Source organism: Lepeophtheirus salmonis, chromosome 6 (genome assembly GCF_016086655.4).
Source record: "Lepeophtheirus salmonis chromosome 6, UVic_Lsal_1.4, whole genome shotgun sequence".
In the NCBI taxonomy this organism is placed as follows: Eukaryota; Metazoa; Arthropoda; class Copepoda; order Siphonostomatoida; family Caligidae; genus Lepeophtheirus; species Lepeophtheirus salmonis.
In genome coordinates, this window is record NC_052136.2 from 17,733,068 (window position 1) to 17,753,762 (window position 20,695).

Sequence of the window (20,695 nt, forward strand, 5' to 3'; positions counted from 1 at the left end):
ACCCGACTGTTGTAATTCAACTTCTTCTTACAAGGTCGGAAATTAATTTATGAAAAGAAACAAGGACTAAAAATGTTCTTTAAAAAATATAAAAAGGCAACAATTTTTTTAAGTATAAGAGCGATAATATTTACACATTTTAAATGCTTAAAAGATCAAGGCATTGTAAACATTACGCCAAATGACGGTGAGACACTTGCTCTATGAATTTTTGGGCAAAATTTTATTATATGTATTATTGATTAATAAATAATAATAAATAGCTTCCCAGCTTACGACACTCTTACAAAATGTCAATCAGTCTCACCTCAGGAGACGCTAATCATGCAAAACCCATTTGGGTTATTGTAATTTAGAAATGTTGATCCTCATCCATAGAATATGTAGTGTATTTATTTTATATAAACAAGCAATCCGTCTTTGTTTTATTTTACGAATAGTATCTACGTAAATATGTAACAAAAATACAAATACCTTCCTAATCAATAACTATATTTCACTCCATTGTTTTGATTTGTAGATAAAGTTAAATACCAATCCTATTCTTAATTTGATAACCAACTATTTCATCTCTCATTTAGTATAGGGAAAAGTAGAGAAATCTATATATAAACGCTTTTCCAAAGAAAAAAAATGTATGATTATTTCTTTAATTAATTAATGTGATAGAAGAAGAATAAATTATTCAACATGTCACGTGATGTGATTGTATCTAAGAAATGAAACTATAATTTGAGTCAATTGAATAAAATATAAATATATATATTTTGAACATAAAAAAAATTCTACAAATAAAATACGGTATAATAATCAAATGATATACAGAATGACCCGGAAGAATATTTTTGTATCACAATGAATGAATTTACTTAAAAATTGGGGATATTGAGGGTTTTTTTTTAAAATAAAAAAACGAAAAAAAAATCCTTGCAGTTATTATTTAATATTCAAAATTTTGGTAAAAAAAAAAATATGGACTCCAAGGAAAGTCTTGTGTCCCTAATATGTATGAACATACACAAAAAACTTATGGACATGAAAATTTAGAGAACATTGCATGAATATGTTATATATATATATATATATATACGTACAAATATAATTGCTTTCAAAGGCCTCACTTAGCCTATAGAGCTTAAAATTTTAATAAATCCACCACAACCCGAGATGCACATCAAAGATGAAAGACCTTAGCCATTAAAATTTTGAACAGTACGAAAGTGAACATATGTAGGTATGTATGCAAGTAAATAAATTACATAAATAGTCATGAATGGACGGATTAATTATTGACTACAAATGGGAACAATAGTCATCAAATAAGTGGTAAACATGTTCCATCACTAGTGTTTCAAGTTAATAACTGCAAGGGCTACAGAGACAATAAAGGTAAGAGTGACAATGATTAATCCAAGAAATCCAAAAACTAAAGAACAATAAAGCCGACATAGAACGGATCGATCGTGAAGTCTCTTTCGTGCTATTTCCGAAAGAACATCTGCCTCTTGTCGTCGCTTTTTCTTCTGATTTAAAAGATAGATTTCTCTATTTGTATGAAGAGCTTCCTTTGTGGTACTATTCTGAGCTAATTCAGGGGCAAACTTTTCAAAATCTTTTCTCCTTAATACAAAACAGTCTAATTCCATCATAAGAGCTCGAATGACCACAAACGGAAGAGGAAGTAAAAGAAGAACAGCAGGGATAATTATTGATATCAATCCATCATTTTCTGAGGTGTTTACGTTAGCTGTAACGGGAGGCATTGAACCCAGATCTAAATTTTGATCCGGAAGACTGATCCCAATATCCAAACCCATTGCTTTAACAAACAGTTTACCTTGTGGTATCTATAATTATACAGGAAATGAAATGTGTAAATAAAGGCAATAATTAATAGGATTGATTTTTAATATCATCATAACATACCTTAACATTCAAAGATGGTTGAGGAAGAGAAAGTCCGTTGATATCATCGGGTGTGAAATGAAAAATGGTCACGCCCAGAGTTAAAGCAAATATAGTCCCATTCACAAAGTAATTGAGTAAAATAAAAGTTCCACCTTTAATTTGAGGATGTTTAGACTTACGATCATTTGAATATGCACTGGGTATAAAAATTGAGCAGACTGACAATAACAGATATTTAGGAAGATATCTTAGACATTCAGAGGCAATGAGAGCATTGTTCCTTCTATTCGAAGATATTTTTTTAGAGGACTCTTCATGATCATCAATTATGTAGGACGAGCTATCCAAATCATTATCCAGAGTGTTCATACTAAGAGTACGTTTCTGAGTTCCAATATAGAGTATTAAATTGAAAAATAAGAGAGAAATAGCTGTAAGACAAATCCATTCGATTCGAAGAAAAGTAACAATTAATCCTGCGATGAGGATTCGAGTAAGGGTTGTAAAAAGAATGAAGGGAAACCCAGCAGTGACAAAGAGAAGTGGAAATGTTTTACGCTCATTGAACAGGCTTGCAGATCGCAGAACATTCAAAAATCCAATAAGAAAAGCTAAACCATGAATTTTAACTGTAAGGAACAAAACACGAGATTTATCATTTCCATACACCAATAAATACATCTGCATTTAGTTAATTTTACAAGACATAAGATAAAAGACAAGACAAAATATCATCCAAATATGTTTCATAAAATGAAACATATTTGGATAATATTTCACTTCAAAAAATAAACCAAATAGACATGATGTTTTTCTCATGAAGAATTACAAATAATGGGGTGTTATATTTACATAAATATGTATTAACTAATAAACTATTAATAGGCAAAATATGGATATAGCCTTCAAATATAATCTACTTGTCTATTCCCTGAAAAGCGAAAAGTTTATCACAAATTTAGAAACAAATAACATTTAGGCGTTTCAATAAGTTAGCATACATTTTCTGTACACATTCATAAACACAGCATAAATCATATTTGTTTCTACGCAGGAGGTTGAATTTTGCATGTTTTGATTATGATGAAAGAATAAGATTATGTCAACCAAAGGTATAAATGATATATGACAGAAGATTCATTAGTGGAACATGTCCATATATGTATAGCTAATAGATCTTGATAAGGTTAAAGGTTCGTGTGTAACCATATAAATCTCTCCTTATTTTTAAAAAACAAATAAATTAAAACCCCATATTTGTGTATGTACTTTTTAGGGCCTATTTGAGATCCTTGTAATATTCCATTATCCTACCTTCGTAGATATGAGCGGAGAGGGAATTCAAATTAAGCGTTATGTTTCCATGAGCATTTTCAGATTTCAATGATCCTATGAGTGTCATGATATTGATTATCAAGACAGGGATTGAGAAAGAGAGTGTCTGTATGATTCGAAATATGTTGGCAGTGATTCGAGCATCCTTTCGTCTCTTGTGTCCAAAGACATTTAGATAAATGGACCATATGTACCTGCAAATATGACATGCATTAAATCCTTTGTCAACCCTTCATACATCAATATACACCCAATGTGAACTACTGCTACTACAATAATAAATAAATATGTACATCTGTTTTTAGATAAATAACAGTAAATACAGATGTACAAAAAATGAATAACATATTATTATTCAAATAAGTACAAAGAATCATCAGTCCTTAACCTTGATTAGGAAAGGAGAGTGATAACTGATAGCTAATGTATATTGTTAATAAAAATTTGTAAATTTATGTATTCAATTATATATGATGTACTTCGGCATCATTGACCCAAATACAACACTTCTTTTGAAAATACATTTACATAAATACAAATTTAATCTAACTGACAATTGTATAGATAATACGATTATTGAACAAAATTTCTTCACTTCACTGATGCATCTTATATTATGTACTTACACAAATAAAGGGCACGGCCATCCAAGCAATGTTAGGAGAAGAACAGGAATAAAATCCGAACCATTGTTTTTTCGTAGACTAAAAAACCAAATCCCGGTGTTGAGGAGATTGGGAAGAACGGTCAATATAAGAATACCTTGGAATTGAGAGAGAAACCCAGCATCTTTTAAGTTTATAGCCAACCAAATGTTCACAAGGGTTTCTACTCCTAAAAGGAGTACGTCAAAGATTCCACATTTGAGCCAATCTACTATCATTCTACCTCGTTGGCTGAAATAGAAATCCATGTTGTTTTTTTTTATATTATTATATAGAAACTATCCACAAGTGAAGAAAAAGGAACATTGACTAAATGTCGAAAAATAAATAAACTAATCCACTCTTATCAAATAACAAATACTTTTCTTTCATAGATAAGTCGTAAGAATTTCATGATTCATTTTCTTACAATACGATTGTTTCAGGAAGAAAAAGGAATAAGATACCTCTATCAGGAGCTTTTCAAAAATTGAGCAAAATAAATTGATGTTTGAATTTAACAAAATATGCATACATCAGTATGTTCATTTCGGATTTTAATAAAAGGGTCTTCAATTGAAAGCCCAAACTATAACGAAGCCTCGACTAATCGAATCAAGACTAAACGGGAAGATACTGTACATTTTACAATGAAAAAATCAAATTATTTGGATTTTTAATTGTTTTCATGGTTTATGTGATAAATTAGATATAACGAGCATAATAAGTGTTTTTGCATATGTTCATTTAGTAGTAAAATTAAGGGAAAGAGAAAAACGGATTCTGAATATATGGTTTTAGGCTCTATGGTACTCAAAACACTTAAATATATACATAACATTGCGTAATAATATTTTGATTATCTTATAAATGATTACATAAGAGATTTTGTTTAAGTTTTTGAGACACTTTGTTAGCTTTTAGAATATCCTTGACACATATCGTTACATATTTAGATATATGCATGTATCAGTGTTGTACATAGCATTTCAGCCTTGTTACAAGTTGCCAAATACAATGATAGTTAAGCCACAAGTTTTATTATGTTACTTTAGTTAGAAGTTGGGACTGATTAATAAAACGTAAAAACAAAGTGGTTGGCTTTGTTGAGGATACAAACAAGATTTTATTATAAAGCTATGATCCTTCAAAGAATTGATGGAAGATTGTAAAGAAAAAGGAAGACGAGAAAATGAATTAATTACTTCCATTAGAGGATTAATTCAATTACCAAGGTTATAAAAGAAAATAATAATCATCATTTAAATAACTATTTATTAACATCAAAATAAGCTGTTAGACTTCAATGTGAAATAATTATTTTCGTATAAGTATACTTTTTTAGCATGTTACGGATATAGTACGAAAGTTTGCCACGGAAGATTTTACCCCATAAGGTACAGAAGGTTTGCCCAACTGATATTACTTATGTTACCTCGCACATTAATTTTTTTTTCAGCCTGAAACCCAATCTCACCTTATTTTCAGTTTTGTAATTTTCATTTAAATATGTAGGTATCTATTAAGTTTATAATACAATTTGTAACTGAAAATAGGTTGAAATTGGGATAGTTACAATGTCCTGATAAAGAATTTTGAAAATATTGTTTTATTTTAGGGGGGCGAGGGTACTTTTTGGGGAGTCTGACTTAATTTTCCCGGAACGAAATTTGTTGTCAGTCTTGGTTTTGTTTTATGTCCTGTATAAACCGATACAAGTTTTGTCTAGGATCCTTATGGGGTGAAAAATGTAAATTTTACGATTTTTCGGTGTACTTTGTGAAGGTTATGACCTCAAGTTTCAGACCAAATTTTTTTTGTCACTCTTGGTTTTTACGATGTCCTGACATAGTACTATACATGGGTCCAAGTTTTTTCCATGTACCTTATTCTAATAAACCTTCCGGAGGCTATTTTTCGGGGATCTAGAGGGCCAACCCAGCAGGAGAATCGGACTGACAAAAAAACATCAATGTTGTAGGTATCATAAGTAATTTCAGGGTGGCAAACCTTTTATAACTTATGGGATAAAATCTTCCGTTGCAGGTTCTTAGACTAATAGCTTGTATAAAAGTGGATTATGAATATTATAAGGCATATCATAATACAATAATGCATTGTACTCCAAACAATTCACCAAATCATAATCCAATGATTCATCAATTTACAATTGACATTCAAGTTAATTCTTTGATAGAAGGAAATTTGAGCTGTTAACGAATTCACCATGACGAATTTTTAGATATTTATTTACATTTAAAAAGTTAACGTATAGTCTTTAAAAATTGAGGATTGAATAATGAATTACTTAAAAATTACACACAATAAAGTTAATCAAGATAACTTTTATATAATATTTCAAGCTGTTATGATTCGTAAGTGTGAGAGATATGTACGCAGCATTTTACGAATTACAATGAGATTGTCCCCTTTCAATTTACTCCTGCTTGAGTAAGTACCTATTAAATAGAACAAAAGAGTTTCAAAAGTAATAGATCAAAGTAAATGTACTCCAAATTAGGAGAATGGCTCTTTGACAAGGATATTAACTATTATGTTATCTCCCTTTATTGGCGGTTAAATATCTATCTTGCCACAAAAATCCATTAAACTGTTGATAGCAATTACATATTATGTGAGTAACGATCAAGCCATAGAGCTAAAAATAAGTATTTTGTTCAACTCCTTATGTTCATACAGGATGCTCCAAAAATAGTCAGGCTAATAAATAAACCTATACTACATAATACAGAAGTTATACCTAGAGTAACATTCCTTATTAACTTTTTAAAGAATTCGTCACAAATTTTAAAAAGTTTCATTTAAAATGGCTTCTTTGATTTTTATTAGAGTAGGTAGTCCCTTTTTAAGAGTCACAGAGTCGATAGCCATTAGTGAGTTTTTAGTGAACCTTGTGATTAGAACTGTCTTCTTTCTCTCAATCTGTTCCTACATGGCGTAATAGATCAGAGGAGTAAGGAGGCTAACTTGTCCAAAAGAACTCAAAACGGTTGCAAAACAAGTAATAGACCCTTTCGGTCATACATTTTAAGCTAAATTAATTAATTAAAGTTTTATAAAATCAGTAAGACTAATTCTGGACCACCTTGTAAGTATATAAAACGGAAAAAAGTTATTATATCAGGTTATAAGAACTTAGAAATTACTGAGTCATTAAAAATTAATTTAGGACCTAGGACATATTCTGTATGTTACATACTATAATATAGAACACTTTTAAGAAGAAAGCAGAAAAAGTGAGCCATCAGAACTTTGCGAATAAAAATATTACTTTAAATAAAGCTTATTCAAAAGTATACAAAGATCTATAAAATGAAATATGTGAGGAATAGAAAGTAATCAATAGGCTAAGTTTCAAGGACGTATTTAAAACTTTTGATGACTAAATATATTAAAATAAGACAAAGCATTTGTCCCTTTTTTATTTTCATCACAATACATTTGACAAAACATTTTAGAAACTTAAGAGTTTTGTTTAATATACTTACATAACTCCTAAATGTCATTCCTAAGCCTGATCAGAAAAAGTAATAAAAAAGGATTTATGTAGGATATGAAACAACATGAAATGCTAAAACAACTTGAACGATTTTTTTTTTTAAATAATGGATAATAAGCATATGACCTTGAGTTAAAAATATCATTTGTATTATAGGGGCCCATTAAAATGGTTTCATTATTATAATTCATGTATTATGTATAATACCAACTCTTTAAATAGGGTTCATTTGATTTGAAGAAATGAGGAAGTTTGACAAAAAAAATATTATTTAAATAATCACAAGCTACTACAAGACTACATTTGAACACACTAATGATTATAATCCTAATCAAAAATGGGATTTTTCATGCATGATAAGAGCTAATGCACAACCCTTATAAGAAATTACCCACAATAGACCCAATTCGTTCACAATACCGCAGTTACCCTATACACACATAAATTAAAAATTTATATCATTAAATTAAATGGAGAATAAGAAATACACTCAAAGACGCTTCTTGATATAATAAGTAAGAAACTCAGACGTCAATATACCTTATTAAATCAATTAAGTATTCATATGATATCAATGATTTACAATTGTATACACGTAAGTAATCATATTGTATGGTCAACTGGTTCAAGTAAAAAAGGATTTGGTAGCAACATGCATATAATTCCTCAAATCCTTTTTAATATACTCAATTAATATAAGAATTGGAATTATAAAACATAATACTTAGTACTATCATTTCTGCATTTATAATCAGGACTGAAAAAGGGGCTCGAATCGGTCTTATTTTGTACAACAAAATCCTGAACAGTACAGGTATATAGTTAAGCGGATATATCGAACTGTATGAGTCGAGACTCCTCGAGACAGATAATAAATTTAATTAATTCTATATATCGGTAAAAGGTTGGTTTTTATTACTAAAAGAAATACAAAACCGGAAAAGTTGGACTTATATAATCCGGACTGAATAGGATATTACTTTATAATTATTGAATAAGGAGCTTTGAAATCGGTATCATTTTTTACAGCAATATATCTAACTGATTGAATCCGGACAGTTTGAGATGGGAATTGCTACCAACTAATCTTTTATTATTTTTGCATGAAAATACATATATGGCTGATTTTATTACTAAAAAGGTATTGTAATAAAAACATACAGGAGCCGTACAATAGGGGCTTAGGGCCCTCACTTTTTGAGAATTTAGAATTATCATACAAGAGACAAAAAATTATTTCAATCTTTGGCCCCAACTTGCAAATAACGGTACGTTTTACCTCTTATAATTGAAAAATCTAGACTTGACAGGCTATTACTGAATAATTATTGAAAAATAAGTTTTAAAATGCAGCCTCACTTTGTATATGTAGCTAAAGAAAAAACTACCGAGGTAGTTTCCCATAAAAACCATACAAAAACATAGCAACAGGTAGAAAAATGCTTTGCTATCCCTTATAAATGAATCTTTTAAAATCATTCGTAGGAATTTAACCATGAAGTCTTTGTTCTTCAATAATATCTACATTTTAATGAATAGACCGAAGCCACTCTATCTTAGCGCTTACATTTTACGTAATTGTGCATAACTTACTTGTCCACAAAGGGAATTTACCTTCCATGCGAAAAAACATAAAAATGTTTTAAATGAGATATAACAAAGCAAATGGGGAGATACAAAATGTAGAAATACTTATCCACAAATTAATTAGTGGCTCATAATCTAAGTCAATAAATCAAATGTGCTAAATATCTAGAAGCAATCTTAAGTGAACAATGCTTCTAATTAATTACATATCTATTTCCGATAGCTGTAAAATAGTCGATACTTTTCTGAGATGTCTCTCAAGGAGGGAATATTTTAGAAGAAGAAGAAGATGATAACGATTGATATATAGAATGAATACAATATATATATACAAAATAATTATGTAGGATAAACGTTTTGAAGTTAAATATCGAGGAACAACGACTTCTTCGAAAGTCACCTCTTTTGAAATTTTTGCCATTTTTAGTTTTTCTTATTAGTTGCTTATGAGTAACTAATTATGTATATTTTAGATAATTTTAATGAATTTCTTTAGCTAGGTTGACGGGCTATTGTACTAGTGCCAATTGATGAAAATAATTTAATTCAAATTGTTCTTAACTTTTTAAGATAGTAACCACAATTAAACTATGGGTATACAAAAATAGAAAGATCAAATGTCATGATGGATTGAGGAATAGCCTATGGCTATAAATAAGAGGGAAATAACCTCCCATCCCCAACCCCCAAAAAAAAAAACTCAATTGTGAATCTATTATAAGAAAAGAAAAAAGAATTACGAACTCACATTTCAATAGGGAAATCCTAATCAATATATTTTATTATATTGGACAAGGAGATGATCCTTGTTTTACTCTTCAAATCACGAAGAGATAATACCTCTTTTGGATGGTCGTGTACACATCCTGAATCAGCAAGAGCACTTGAAAATTTCACAGATATATATATAAATCAAATAGTATCACAAGCTAGACAATAAACCAAAAATACAATAAGGAGAATAAAGGCGGACCTGCCGACTTCAACTACAACTCATCGAGAGGAGGTCGCAGCTTAGACTATTTACTATGAGTTTATTACTACTATAGCTACCTATTCTTCTTCACCTAATCCAAGAGCGCGCGCAGACTTCTAACCTACCTGTCAATAAAGAATCCACGCATCCCTCGGGAGCGAGAGCGATACGAACTCAGCACTTGTAACAAGAGGCGCGATATGGACATTCAAAAATAACTGAAACTTAAATATAATAATGTTAATGTATATTTTACAATGTTCTGGTTAGATTGTGACAAGGGCTGACCTTAACTATTAAGGAGTCCTAGGCAAAAATGGAACATCACACCCTAATCCCTATCTGGTTTAGGGGATAGCCAAGAACTTAGTTGCATTTATTTTATTTTTATAAAAAAATAAAATAAATGTTGTTTTTTTAATTTCAAATAACCTTTTTTTTTATATAAGATATTTATCATTTCAGTCATTACTCATTACCCTTATACTTAAGAAAAATAAATTTTATTGCAGAGTTTGAATCTTAGAGCTCTTCAAACTAAATGTACAAAAATAATTATGATGCATCGTAGTGGTACAGTTTGTTCCTATCTGATCTGATCAAGTATTAGGGGAGACTGGGGACAGTTATAGCAAGCCCTTATTTTCGAACGTTAACAAACAACCACTACAAGAATATATATTAGTTATAATAAATAATTAAGTAGTGCAGATTATAGTTGAGTAAAAAAAATCACAATTTTTTTAAATTTTTCTTCAAGATCTTAGATAAAAACATATTTTGAGGGAATAAAAGTAATTTTTTAAAGGAGCAATATTTTTGTAATAAAGAAGTTATTTTTTATTATTTTAATTTAGCTTATATGATTTGAATAATTATTTATTTGTTTGCTATCAATTGATATAATTTAATCCAAATTCAAAACTCTCTCATTGGAGAAAAATTTGAAATGAAAGACTCAGAACAAAATGGTCAGTTGCAACAAATATTGTAATTTTCCTCGAATTGTTTATTGTTTTACTAGTGGGTAATGTTGTGTCAGTCCTTATTTAGAACTTAAAGGCTGCAGTCCCGTCCATTTCAGTCCTAAAACTTATAAATTTTGATCCTTCATGACGTTAATCAATTTTATTTTTTTATATCTATTCACTAGAACAGACAGTCTTAAGGACTGATAGGACCGGTTCTAAGAATTGACTGGACTAGACCTAAGGACGGCCACAACACTACTGGTGGGTGTACCCCGCATTGCTCAGAATTATTTGTTAAACTATAACACAAGTTTTTCAACGCCTTTGTTACCCTCATTCACTGTACAGTAGTTTAGATAAATTTTACCTTTTTCATATTTATAAATAATTATGCCTAAGTTTTAGTTTAAACATTAATTCATGAGAATCATTCGTGGATCTTGAGTGATGGATGATATTACGATTGAGAATTCGACTAATCTGTACATTCCATTATCTCAAAGTTTATTTTTTTGTTAGGATCTATATACTAATAATTCTCATTTTCAATAAAATTAGATAGTAAGGTTATGTCCTTAATTGTTGGTCCCCCATTTTGACATCCAATAGCTAGCTAATTTCCTTAATATTAAGGAAAATGGGGGCTTTATTGTTATAAAACATGGTTGTTCAGCCCCCCGCAAAAAAAAAAAATAGGCAATATCATATGAAGGAGCTCTAAATATTCACTATGTTTGGGGAAACGTAGGGCTTAAGGCTGGGCCCCCACTTCCTACCATAAAACCACCACTTAGTTTAATTGGAAACACTACTCTCGAAGTTTGATAGTTAGGCAACAACACACACAGAGACATGTGGTTCACCTGTATTGCATCTGAGTTGATGAGTTAATACCTTACCTTTTAGGAAAACCAATAATGTTAAAATTTCCATATTATTATGTTAATTAATATCATTATAAGTATAAAAACGATAATATCACAGTTTTCCGAAATAATTATTAAATATTCAATACATAAAATAAATTATATTTAATGACAAACTGAGATATTTCAACTATAAAGAGTTAAAGCCATAAATACATAAACTTAGAAAGGAATGCATTACTGTGAATAAAAAATAGTTAACACTTAAGTACAACAACTTAGGAGAGAATACAGTCCAAATAAATAAATGAAAACGTTGTGCAGTGATTATAATCATAAAAAAAACGGCTTCAACTCCAAGTAAAAGTATGGAAGCATCCAAGCTGTATTTATGATGAGTCTTGTCCAATCTTTTGTACAATAATATCAGCCATAATAGTGGACCACTATATGTGGAAATCATGAGCAAGGATCCGACAGTAATGGAGTTGAAAGATGATATACCGATATACCCCCTATTGACGTCTACCTTTGAAAGACTGGAGGTACTATTACCCTAAAAATAAAATAACGTATTACGACATCAAATTATATATTAATTTAATAAATATTTGACAAACCTGATGAAAGAACGCACAGAGGCCAAACATGTAATAAAGAAGGGCTGATTTGAATCCATTTGTATTATCTTTTATCTTGGACCAAATAACGGATTCCGCATATACAGAGAGAAAGATGAGGCATACATTCTCTGCTCGGTTCAGAACACATATCAGCGGAATAAAAGAGTCCATTAAGACTTCAAATATAGCATGCCCATCATTTGTTCTTGATGTTTTTTTATAAATTATTGCCTTTACGCAAGCAATTACAACACAACCTAAATACACGATTTGAGCTTCATATACTCCTCTGTAAATAGCAATAAAATATTACTTTTAAATTAATTGACATATTATAAGAAATGGAAGTGTACCTCTCCGAAAAGATATGGCTGATAGGAATTATGTCAGTTAATACAGAGTTGTCAGCAATTTTTTGGCTTACAACACAAACCATGAGAACAATAGATGACAATTTATCAATTAAAATAATCCCTTCTTGCCTTGCTCTCAGTACCCAAAGACCCATAATTGAAAAAAGGAACAGAGAAGATCGAATATAACCATGATTATTTAACCAGTCAGATACATCTGGTAGATGGGCCCATTTGTCACCAGTTTGATTGAGTGTTCGAGCCCCTCTATACGCAAGCATAACTACCAAGAGCTCAAACGAAGGATCCATCGTCATGAATAAAGTCATAGTTAAAAAGTATGATACTTGATGTTCTTCTTCGATAAACGATGTGGATGCCAATGAAAGAAGGCGAAGGAGATGAAACATCAAAATTACTTTACTTCTAATAAATATTTCGTAGGTTAAGCTTTTTACAAGTAAAATAACGACCTGAAGACAATGAGAAAAATTTATTTTTATGAATTTATAATTTAATTAAGTGTCAATGAGCCGTTAATACCGTTGTAAAAATAGATCCACATCCTAAAATCATATATACGTAGTTATACTCCAGGACATTATCAAATAAAACAGTTTGTACAAACTCCACATAGGCAAGAACTTCCCTCATAGATTGGTTTTGACTTTTCACTCCATTAAAGAAGATTTCATGATTGGAGCCTGGAATCGTTAATCATATTTACATGTCATTGTTTTATGACGACTAAAGGCATTACCAATCTGATCATTTAAAGAATTTTGTTCCACTATCCGATAAATCTGCTTAAGATTATACAGGGCTGACAGTTTTTGATACACAGGATTGACCTCGACAGATGAAACAATTCCGTCAACTAAGGTACCCATACTATTTTTCGGGATCGAAACACCAGTTAACCAAGACAAGGTGACAGCCAAGTCTGTTTGTTGAATAACTTTGGAACTTCCCTTCACAAAGACAAAAAAAAGTTGTATAACTTTCTGAGAAATTGTCAAAAATAAGAAAACAAGGACAATATTCAGTAAATAAAGGAGTGTTGTGAATATAATTTACCAATGACTGAGAAGCATTGAAAATAGGACTCAACGCAATGACTGGAGTAATAGTTTCTGGAATTGTAGACCCACCATGCCCACCAATATCAGCCATTCCATGATCTCCAAGAACCAGGATCAAAGGTGGAAAATCATCTTTCCAACCCTAATGTGTTTAAAGATTGAATTGACTTTTTATTTAATACTATTGCCTTCGTGTTATCATACTTTTTTTTCTAAGTCGACTATCAGCTTTTCAATTACATCTTCCATTTCAGTAAGTTTTGAAGGAATTAAAGAGCTAGTAGGACCGAATACATGTCCAATGTGATCAAGACCTAAGTAATGAAGGATCATTACATCCCAATCTGATTTCTCAAATTCATGGGGTAAATTTCGGGTAACATTGTCATCGACCTGATGGAAATCTGATACAAAAAAAGAGGAGGTTCCTTCATTTCGTAAAAAGCTATCCGGGAAGAGCTTAATCCATGTATCATCTCCATAATACACAATATTTCTAGACGCGTCCCTCCATCTCTTGATAAGAGAATCTTCCATTAATGCTGCAGAATCAAAATTAATAACAACGTCGACATATCCAGGGATACTACCGGTGGAAATAGCCTAGAAAAAAGAACATGTTAACCAAAGATCCGTATATTGATTGGAAGGACCTTGATTCGTGGCAATGTGACGGTTGGACACGAGACCCGAGCAACGAGCCCAAGGGAAGTAAATGTTGAATAACTCTTTATATCAAATAAACGTTTATCGGAATCGGCTCGTTTAAGCATAAAATCATCGTTTGAAAGGCCCATACTTTCAAGGGTAGTTTTATTAAAAACGAAATCCGCCCTCAAGGCATCAACAACAACAATGACCACTTGTCCTACTCTCCTTTTCCAAGCCAAACTGAAAGTTGAAAAGACTACACTCAGATAAATAACTATGCACAATATCCATATAATTCCTTACATAAATACGTGTGCGGGCATAAGATTAATAAATAAATAAGTGAAGACAACGAAGCATGAAATTTAAAAAATATTTAGTTTTATCAATGTTGAACAAGATTTTTATTTTTTATAATTCAGTTAGATTATAAATTGATTTTGTTCTATACTCTATTAAGATGTATATTTCCTTAAAAAAATACTAATGTCTTAATATTGTTCTAGTAACAAGGGATTTTCTCAATTGACTTAAAATGAGATAGATCTTGAATATTATATTTTGTGTATCTGTTATACATTTCCCCCATGTTTTCAATGTGCATTATCCTCATTCTATGGTGAGCTAGAATCATTTATTTTGTATTTGAATACTTCGAATCAATTCATACTTTATTTATCCACAACAAAGAAGAACATTTTAGGGGCATTGGATATATATACACTTGTTAAAAGAGGATAGAAAAACTAGGACTGCGCTTTAAAATTAAGTATTGAACGCAAATGGAAATAATTTGTTGTTCAATATTTGTATCAATCGATAAGAGTATGTATATTTCAGTAAAAGAAGTATTGGTTAATATCTTATCCATACATATATGGGGGAAAATTGGCTTTAACCATTTATAGAACGTTTGATACTCTATAAATTCCTCGAAACCCCCAAGCAATCATATATGCCAATAGCTGACAACTTTCCGTTCTTTCACAAACAAAGTGAGAATGAGACCAATTCATCTCAAAAAAGGGAAGTTCTTTCGAAAATGTATCTGTATGTTATAAGCATCTTCCATCACCAAATAAGTTTTAACCATTTCATACCACCTGATTGGAACTTGTTATATTATAAAAGTAGAGAGCCATGCAACTTACCTCAGGCTGGATGACGACAGTATGTAAAAGGATCAATGCACAAGATGGTTACATCATGCACAAAAAACTGGGAACACGGCCATGTTTGACGAAATAGCTATCGTCACATGGCAACATGTACAAAAATTTTAATATCATCATCGCTATCATTAGAGTTAATAAGAAAGACTGAGCAAGTTATCAGAAGGAGGAAAAAGATATGTATGTAATGTTTATAAAAGAGCACGTATATTAATAAGGGATATATGTAACTAGTAGTTGATGGAGAAATGAGTATGTAATGGTTTAGCCCGAAGTTATGGGAACGTACCTGAGGGATGGGAATTCTTCTTCTTCCTCCCTTATTGAGGGAGCGTCTCCCTTAAGAGGAGTCTTCAATGGAAAGAATCCCAGTAAAAACCACAAAAACCCAAGTATCTGGATCCAAAACATGACCAGCTTTAAAATCATTTTCATCCAAAGATTAAACAATTAGTAAAACAAAAAATAACTTATGTCCGAAGACCATAAAGAAGAAGACGACAAAGTCGACATTTATTTGTCACCAATTCCATCAATCATTTCACCTCTAATAATATCAACTCAACACCAATAACAACCAGATTGTCACCAAAATACCATATTGGTGAATAACGTAGAAAGGGGGCCAACACACAAATAATTACTTTTCTGTCTTACACCCAAAATAATAACATTTTTTTTGGAACACCATCAATCATTAAAAAGCCATTTAACACTCCAAATATTATTCATAATTACAATAACCATAAATTGGGGGACCATTAACACAAACTGTAATGTAGAAGAAAATAAGCCGATAGCAAAATTAATCATTTTTCTTCAAAGCCAATAAATATATAAAATCTTTCCAGTTCGGTATTTAAATCTACTGTTTACATAATATTTTATTCGTTGAAAATTTTTACAGTACTGAAATAAGAGGAGTGTTCGGCAGCAACCGAACAAAATTTGTAATTTATTAAAAGTATGAAACAAAAAGCAATTGATTGCTGCGAAAGTAACGAAAAACGGGGTTAGAAATATCTTAAAAATATATCTAATAATAGAGGGGCAAAGATAAAAAAAATTAATAACGACTTCTTCTATGATCGAATCGGTCATAGCCTCCGCCTCTATCATAATGACGATCAGAATCTCTTCTACTACTATATCTTGGACTCGGAGGCCTTTTATATCCATATTTGGTGTCAGGGCAATCTCTCGAAAAATGACCCCTATCACCGCACTGATAGCATCGCATATTTGGATTGAATCCTCTTCGTCCTCTGCCTTTGGTACGTGGGCGAGCATGTGTAACACGAATCCGTCTACCAGAAATTTCCACACCATCAGCAGATCTTACTCCATCTTCCGCATCCTCTCTGTATCTAAATACAACAAAAGCAAAGCATGGAACAGATCTGGCCATCCAAATTTCCTTCAGTGGACCAAACTTGCCAAAAACTTTTTCCATATCCCTCTTTGTTGCGGATACATCCAAATCTGCTACATGGATACGGTAACCATCTTCATCAATGGGACTTCTATTTCTGCCATAGGAATTTCTTCTGTCAGAACTTCTCCTTCTCACTGGAGAAAAGCTTCTGTCTCTTCTACGACGGTCTCTAGAACTTGATCGACTCCTTGGAGATCCAGTTCTTGAGCGTGTTTTACGATCGGCGGGTGAACCTGTTTTCGAGCGAGTTCTTGGACGATCTTTGTCACTCGAGTTTGAGCGACGACGATGACGAGATCGTGACCGAGATCGTCTCTTAGAGTCGCCATCTTTGTGATCAGAATTGGCATTATTCTCATCTCGATGTTCGGACCCTGCCTTACCTTCTTGTTTCATCTTCTTTCTCTCCTCAGATTCACTATCAACATTCTTTTTTATTGGAGAAGGGCTTCGTGAGGACCCAGATCCACCCCGCCGGTTTCTTTTAGGAGAACTTTCTCCACCGCTCCTGTCACGTCCCCGACTTCTGCTTCGACTAACACTTCGAGTCATAATTCAACAAGCTTACAATTACTCACAAATCAAGATTCCTAAGGAATAAAAAGGCTCAATCATCAGTCTTAAACAACATGCATCACTAATTATATCACTTATTTTCAAATTCCTCAATAGGACGATGAAAAAGGTGTCCAAATTTAGTAGGACACCTTACTCACGAGTTGGTTATAGGGCAAGGATCAACTGCTTACAACTCAACAATCAATCAACTCACAAATCCTACTAATGTAAAAATATTTGTGACCTCAAGTTAAAAAGGCCAAAAGAGCAAATACATATTAATTTATTATTTTAAAAAATCGTCAATTGGCGCATTATTATGGGCATTTCTCGTAGACTGGGAGAAAAAGGAACTCAGTCTCTTTGTAGCGTTTAGTCATTTACTTTTTCTTTTTAAATCCAATAAGTACTAAGTATGAAATGAACAATTGTGCAAAAAGCAATTCTCAAGGAAGGATCAGAGTAAAAAAGGCTGCACTAATTCCTTTTTCAACAACTTGAATCCAGGGGACTCAATGAATCTCCTCAGTCCTTGCCGAACACTTAAATCAACTAAATCAAAGAGGAGCTTCAAACATCAGAAGTTGAGTCTTCCGGTTTTCAGCAACCCCGACTTGGAACATATAAAATGATCAAGTCACAAATTACATTTACGTTAAGAGCCAAAGTTGAATAAAATTCTTTATGTCATGAAAACTATTGAAGAGCATTCCCCTTAGGAAAAGTCTAAATGAATATTGGAAATCCGAATTACCTGATTACGAAAATCTAAGGAGGAAGATATCCTTAGAGTCCTCAACGAATAAAGCTGCGACGATGGAATAAACTACTTTATTCTTCTTATCAAGCGTAACGACAACGATGACTCTTTTTCTCTTCTTCTTCTTTTTTTCCTTTTTCTTTTCTTCCATCTTATTCCCTTTCTCTCTCTCTTTCTGCTTCCTTCCCTTTATTCATATCATGATTTGCTAGCACAAACACAGGGTTCCCAAATGTTCTTTTCCTCCCTCCTATTCCCTTTCTCTCCCTCCTTCTGCTTCCCTCCCTTTATTCATATCATCATTTGCTAGCACAAACACAGGGTTCCCAAATGTTCTTTGCCTCTCTGCACACGCCATTTCTGGTTTATTCACTAGCCCAACTCCAAATTGCTGAGAAAGCAGGCAGTAGGAATGTATATACAGGGAGCGGGGATCAAATTGTCGCCTACTTTAAACCGTGATAACTTGAAGACGACATTATCAAATAAAAAAGCGGTTACCAAATAGGAAAGGTATTCTCGTCAGCTGACGATACGTAGTTCAGTTAGCATCATGCCGTCATCATATGAGGAGATAAAGGGCTATAAGTGGAACGAGGAGCATTCGAGGTCCGCCGTAGTCATGGCATTGGTTAATAATGGAGGTGAAATCTCCAATTCAACGATTGCTTCAACCTTAGGAGTGAGTTTACGGACTGTTCAGCGTATCCGTAAGAAGCTAGAGGATACCTGGGATGTTGATGCCACCTTAAAGAGGGCACCCAAGGAGGAAGGCGCCGACAGGAAGGTCAGGGACACCTACTTTGTCAACAAGGTGAAGAAGATGGTTGAGGATGACCCTACCAGGTCCATGAGGGCCATGGCGAGGGATCTGGGCTGCCATGAGAAAACAATAAGGGATTGTATATCCGAGGATTTACAAATGTGCAAAAAAAAAATGTACAAAAAGAAGAGAGAAGAAAACTAAATTAAAACCCTATTGGTAGTTTGTAGTCCATAATATCAATAATATGTTGTAGTATCTACGATATAGCTCCTATATAATAACTCCGAATTGGGGTGGGTGAATGACCATTCATTTGCATCCCCTCTATTATATGAAATTCACTCAATATCGTTTTATTATGTATTTTATCTCATTTGTGTAAACAATAATAATAATTCTTGATTGTTAAATAAATTCCATTCATAACTTGCTTGATGTAGTCGATATTACGTTTAATAATCATTATTCCCTTTTCCCTCATTAATTATTAGTTATTACTGATAAAATTGTTGTCAACATGGACGATAACCTTCTTATCTTTATATTTGTTATTTAAAGATGAGATAAAGGGCGCCGTTTTATGTTTGACTTATTCAATTAGCTTAACTATACCTACAATATAATTATGAGAGATAGAACTGCAGACCATAATAAATATAAAACAGAATACTTAAAACACTTAATCTTATTTTTACTCACAACTTCTACAAAATTACAATTTCGTAACCGATATATTTAATATTATTAATTATAATGAAAAGTTAATAAATAATTATATAATACTATAGTTAGTTATCTTCCTCTAAATATATAGTTAGCCCACCTTTTTTATTTGTAGGCAAACAGTAAATATTTTGTGCTAATAAATTGATGAGATACGTATTCATTAGCAGGCTAATAAAACTTCTTGCTATATGGTTAGGTTTCCCCTTATTAAACCAGGTGAATCAAAGGACCGAAACACTTTGGCGTTAAATTAATTCAAAGAGTTGATATGGTTACATATTAAAAGGAGATATCTAGTTTTACTATCCATCACTGCCAGGGTAAGTTCCTTCATTTTTATTTGTCTTGATGCCCTGTACCATGTAATCCCAATTTTAATCAAATGCACTTTAAGCTAGTTTTTTTTAATTAATTATCAACTAACCTTAACATTTTTTTAAATGAAAGAATCATTTCTATAAAAAATGAATCATGGCAAATGTGTTAGGTTAGGTATATCGTATTTTTCTTTTTATAATATACAGATAACTAAGTACATACATGCCTTAAAGCGGTCACAAGTGTTTAGAACTCTTTTTATATACATATAAAGTAGGATTAATATTATATATATATATATATATATATGTTATTATAATTTTAACCAAATTGAACAATTGGGTAACAAAAATGAGTCCGATCATTAATAGTTTGAAATGAAAAATTTACAATTCTTATGGGGAAGATTTTGGAACAATTGAATATTCCTTAGATTGTTAATAA

At 31.8% G+C, this 20,695-nt stretch overlaps 2 protein-coding genes across 8 annotated transcripts; both read right to left on the reverse strand.

The window, feature by feature from the left end:
- Positions 1-741: 741 nt before the first annotated feature.
- LOC121119747 (uncharacterized) lies at positions 742-10,041 on the reverse strand. 3 transcript variants are annotated; one of them, XM_040714515.2, is made up of 5 exons: positions 9,743-10,041; positions 3,870-4,139; positions 3,223-3,437; positions 1,927-2,537; positions 742-1,847 (listed from the first exon to the last, which is right to left on the reverse strand). In XM_040714515.2, exons 2-5 carry the CDS (start codon positions 4,124-4,126, stop codon positions 1,344-1,346), a joined length of 1,587 nt encoding a protein of 528 aa, XP_040570449.1. In that variant the 5' UTR covers positions 4,127-4,139; positions 9,743-10,041; the 3' UTR covers positions 742-1,343. The 3 variants fall into 3 exon arrangements, with proteins under 3 accessions (XP_040570449.1, XP_071745337.1, XP_040570448.1); XM_071889236.1 differs by lacking the exon at positions 3,870-4,139 and having other exon boundaries at positions 9,743-10,015; XM_040714514.2 differs by lacking the exon at positions 9,743-10,041 and having other exon boundaries at positions 3,870-4,221.
- A 1,907-nt stretch (positions 10,042-11,948) lies between these two features.
- On the reverse strand, positions 11,949-18,609 carry PIG-G (phosphatidylinositol glycan anchor biosynthesis class G). 5 transcript variants are annotated; one of them, XM_040715675.2, is made up of 11 exons: positions 18,436-18,609; positions 17,507-17,713; positions 15,978-16,459; positions 14,519-14,756; positions 14,070-14,468; positions 13,861-14,007; positions 13,544-13,754; positions 13,327-13,487; positions 12,784-13,256; positions 12,428-12,719; positions 11,949-12,363 (listed from the first exon to the last, which is right to left on the reverse strand). In XM_040715675.2, the coding sequence occupies exons 3-11, from the start codon at positions 16,121-16,123 to the stop codon at positions 11,998-12,000; spliced, it is 2,433 nt and encodes an 810-aa protein (XP_040571609.1). In that variant the 5' UTR covers positions 16,124-16,459; positions 17,507-17,713; positions 18,436-18,609; the 3' UTR covers positions 11,949-11,997. The 5 variants fall into 5 exon arrangements, with proteins under 5 accessions (XP_040571609.1, XP_040571608.1, XP_071745336.1 ...); XM_040715674.2 differs by having other exon boundaries at positions 13,544-13,787; positions 18,436-18,549; XM_071889235.1 differs by having other exon boundaries at positions 14,519-14,772; positions 18,436-18,535.
- Positions 18,610-20,695: the final 2,086 nt, after the last annotated feature.

Coding starts and splice junctions, on each gene's coding strand:
- PIG-G (XM_040715674.2), bottom strand. CDS start 16,123: ATGAAAATGATTTTAAAGCTGGTCATGTTTTGGATCCAGATACTTGGG. Junction 12,720..12,783: donor AGCCATATCTTTTCGGAGAG/GTACACTTCCAT, acceptor TGCTATTTACAG/AGGAGTATATGAAGCTCAAA. Junction 12,364..12,427: donor TCTGTGCGTTCTTTCATCAG/GTTTGTCAAATA, acceptor TTTTATTTTTAG/GGTAATAGTACCTCCAGTCT.
- LOC121119747 (XM_040714514.2), bottom strand. CDS start 4,156: ATGGATTTCTATTTCAGCCAACGAGGTAGAATGATAGTAGATTGGCTC. Junction 3,438..3,869: donor TGGCCGTGCCCTTTATTTGT/GTAAGTACATAA, acceptor TCATATTTGCAG/GTACATATGGTCCATTTATC. Junction 1,848..1,926: donor AACCATCTTTGAATGTTAAG/GTATGTTATGAT, acceptor GTATAATTATAG/ATACCACAAGGTAAACTGTT.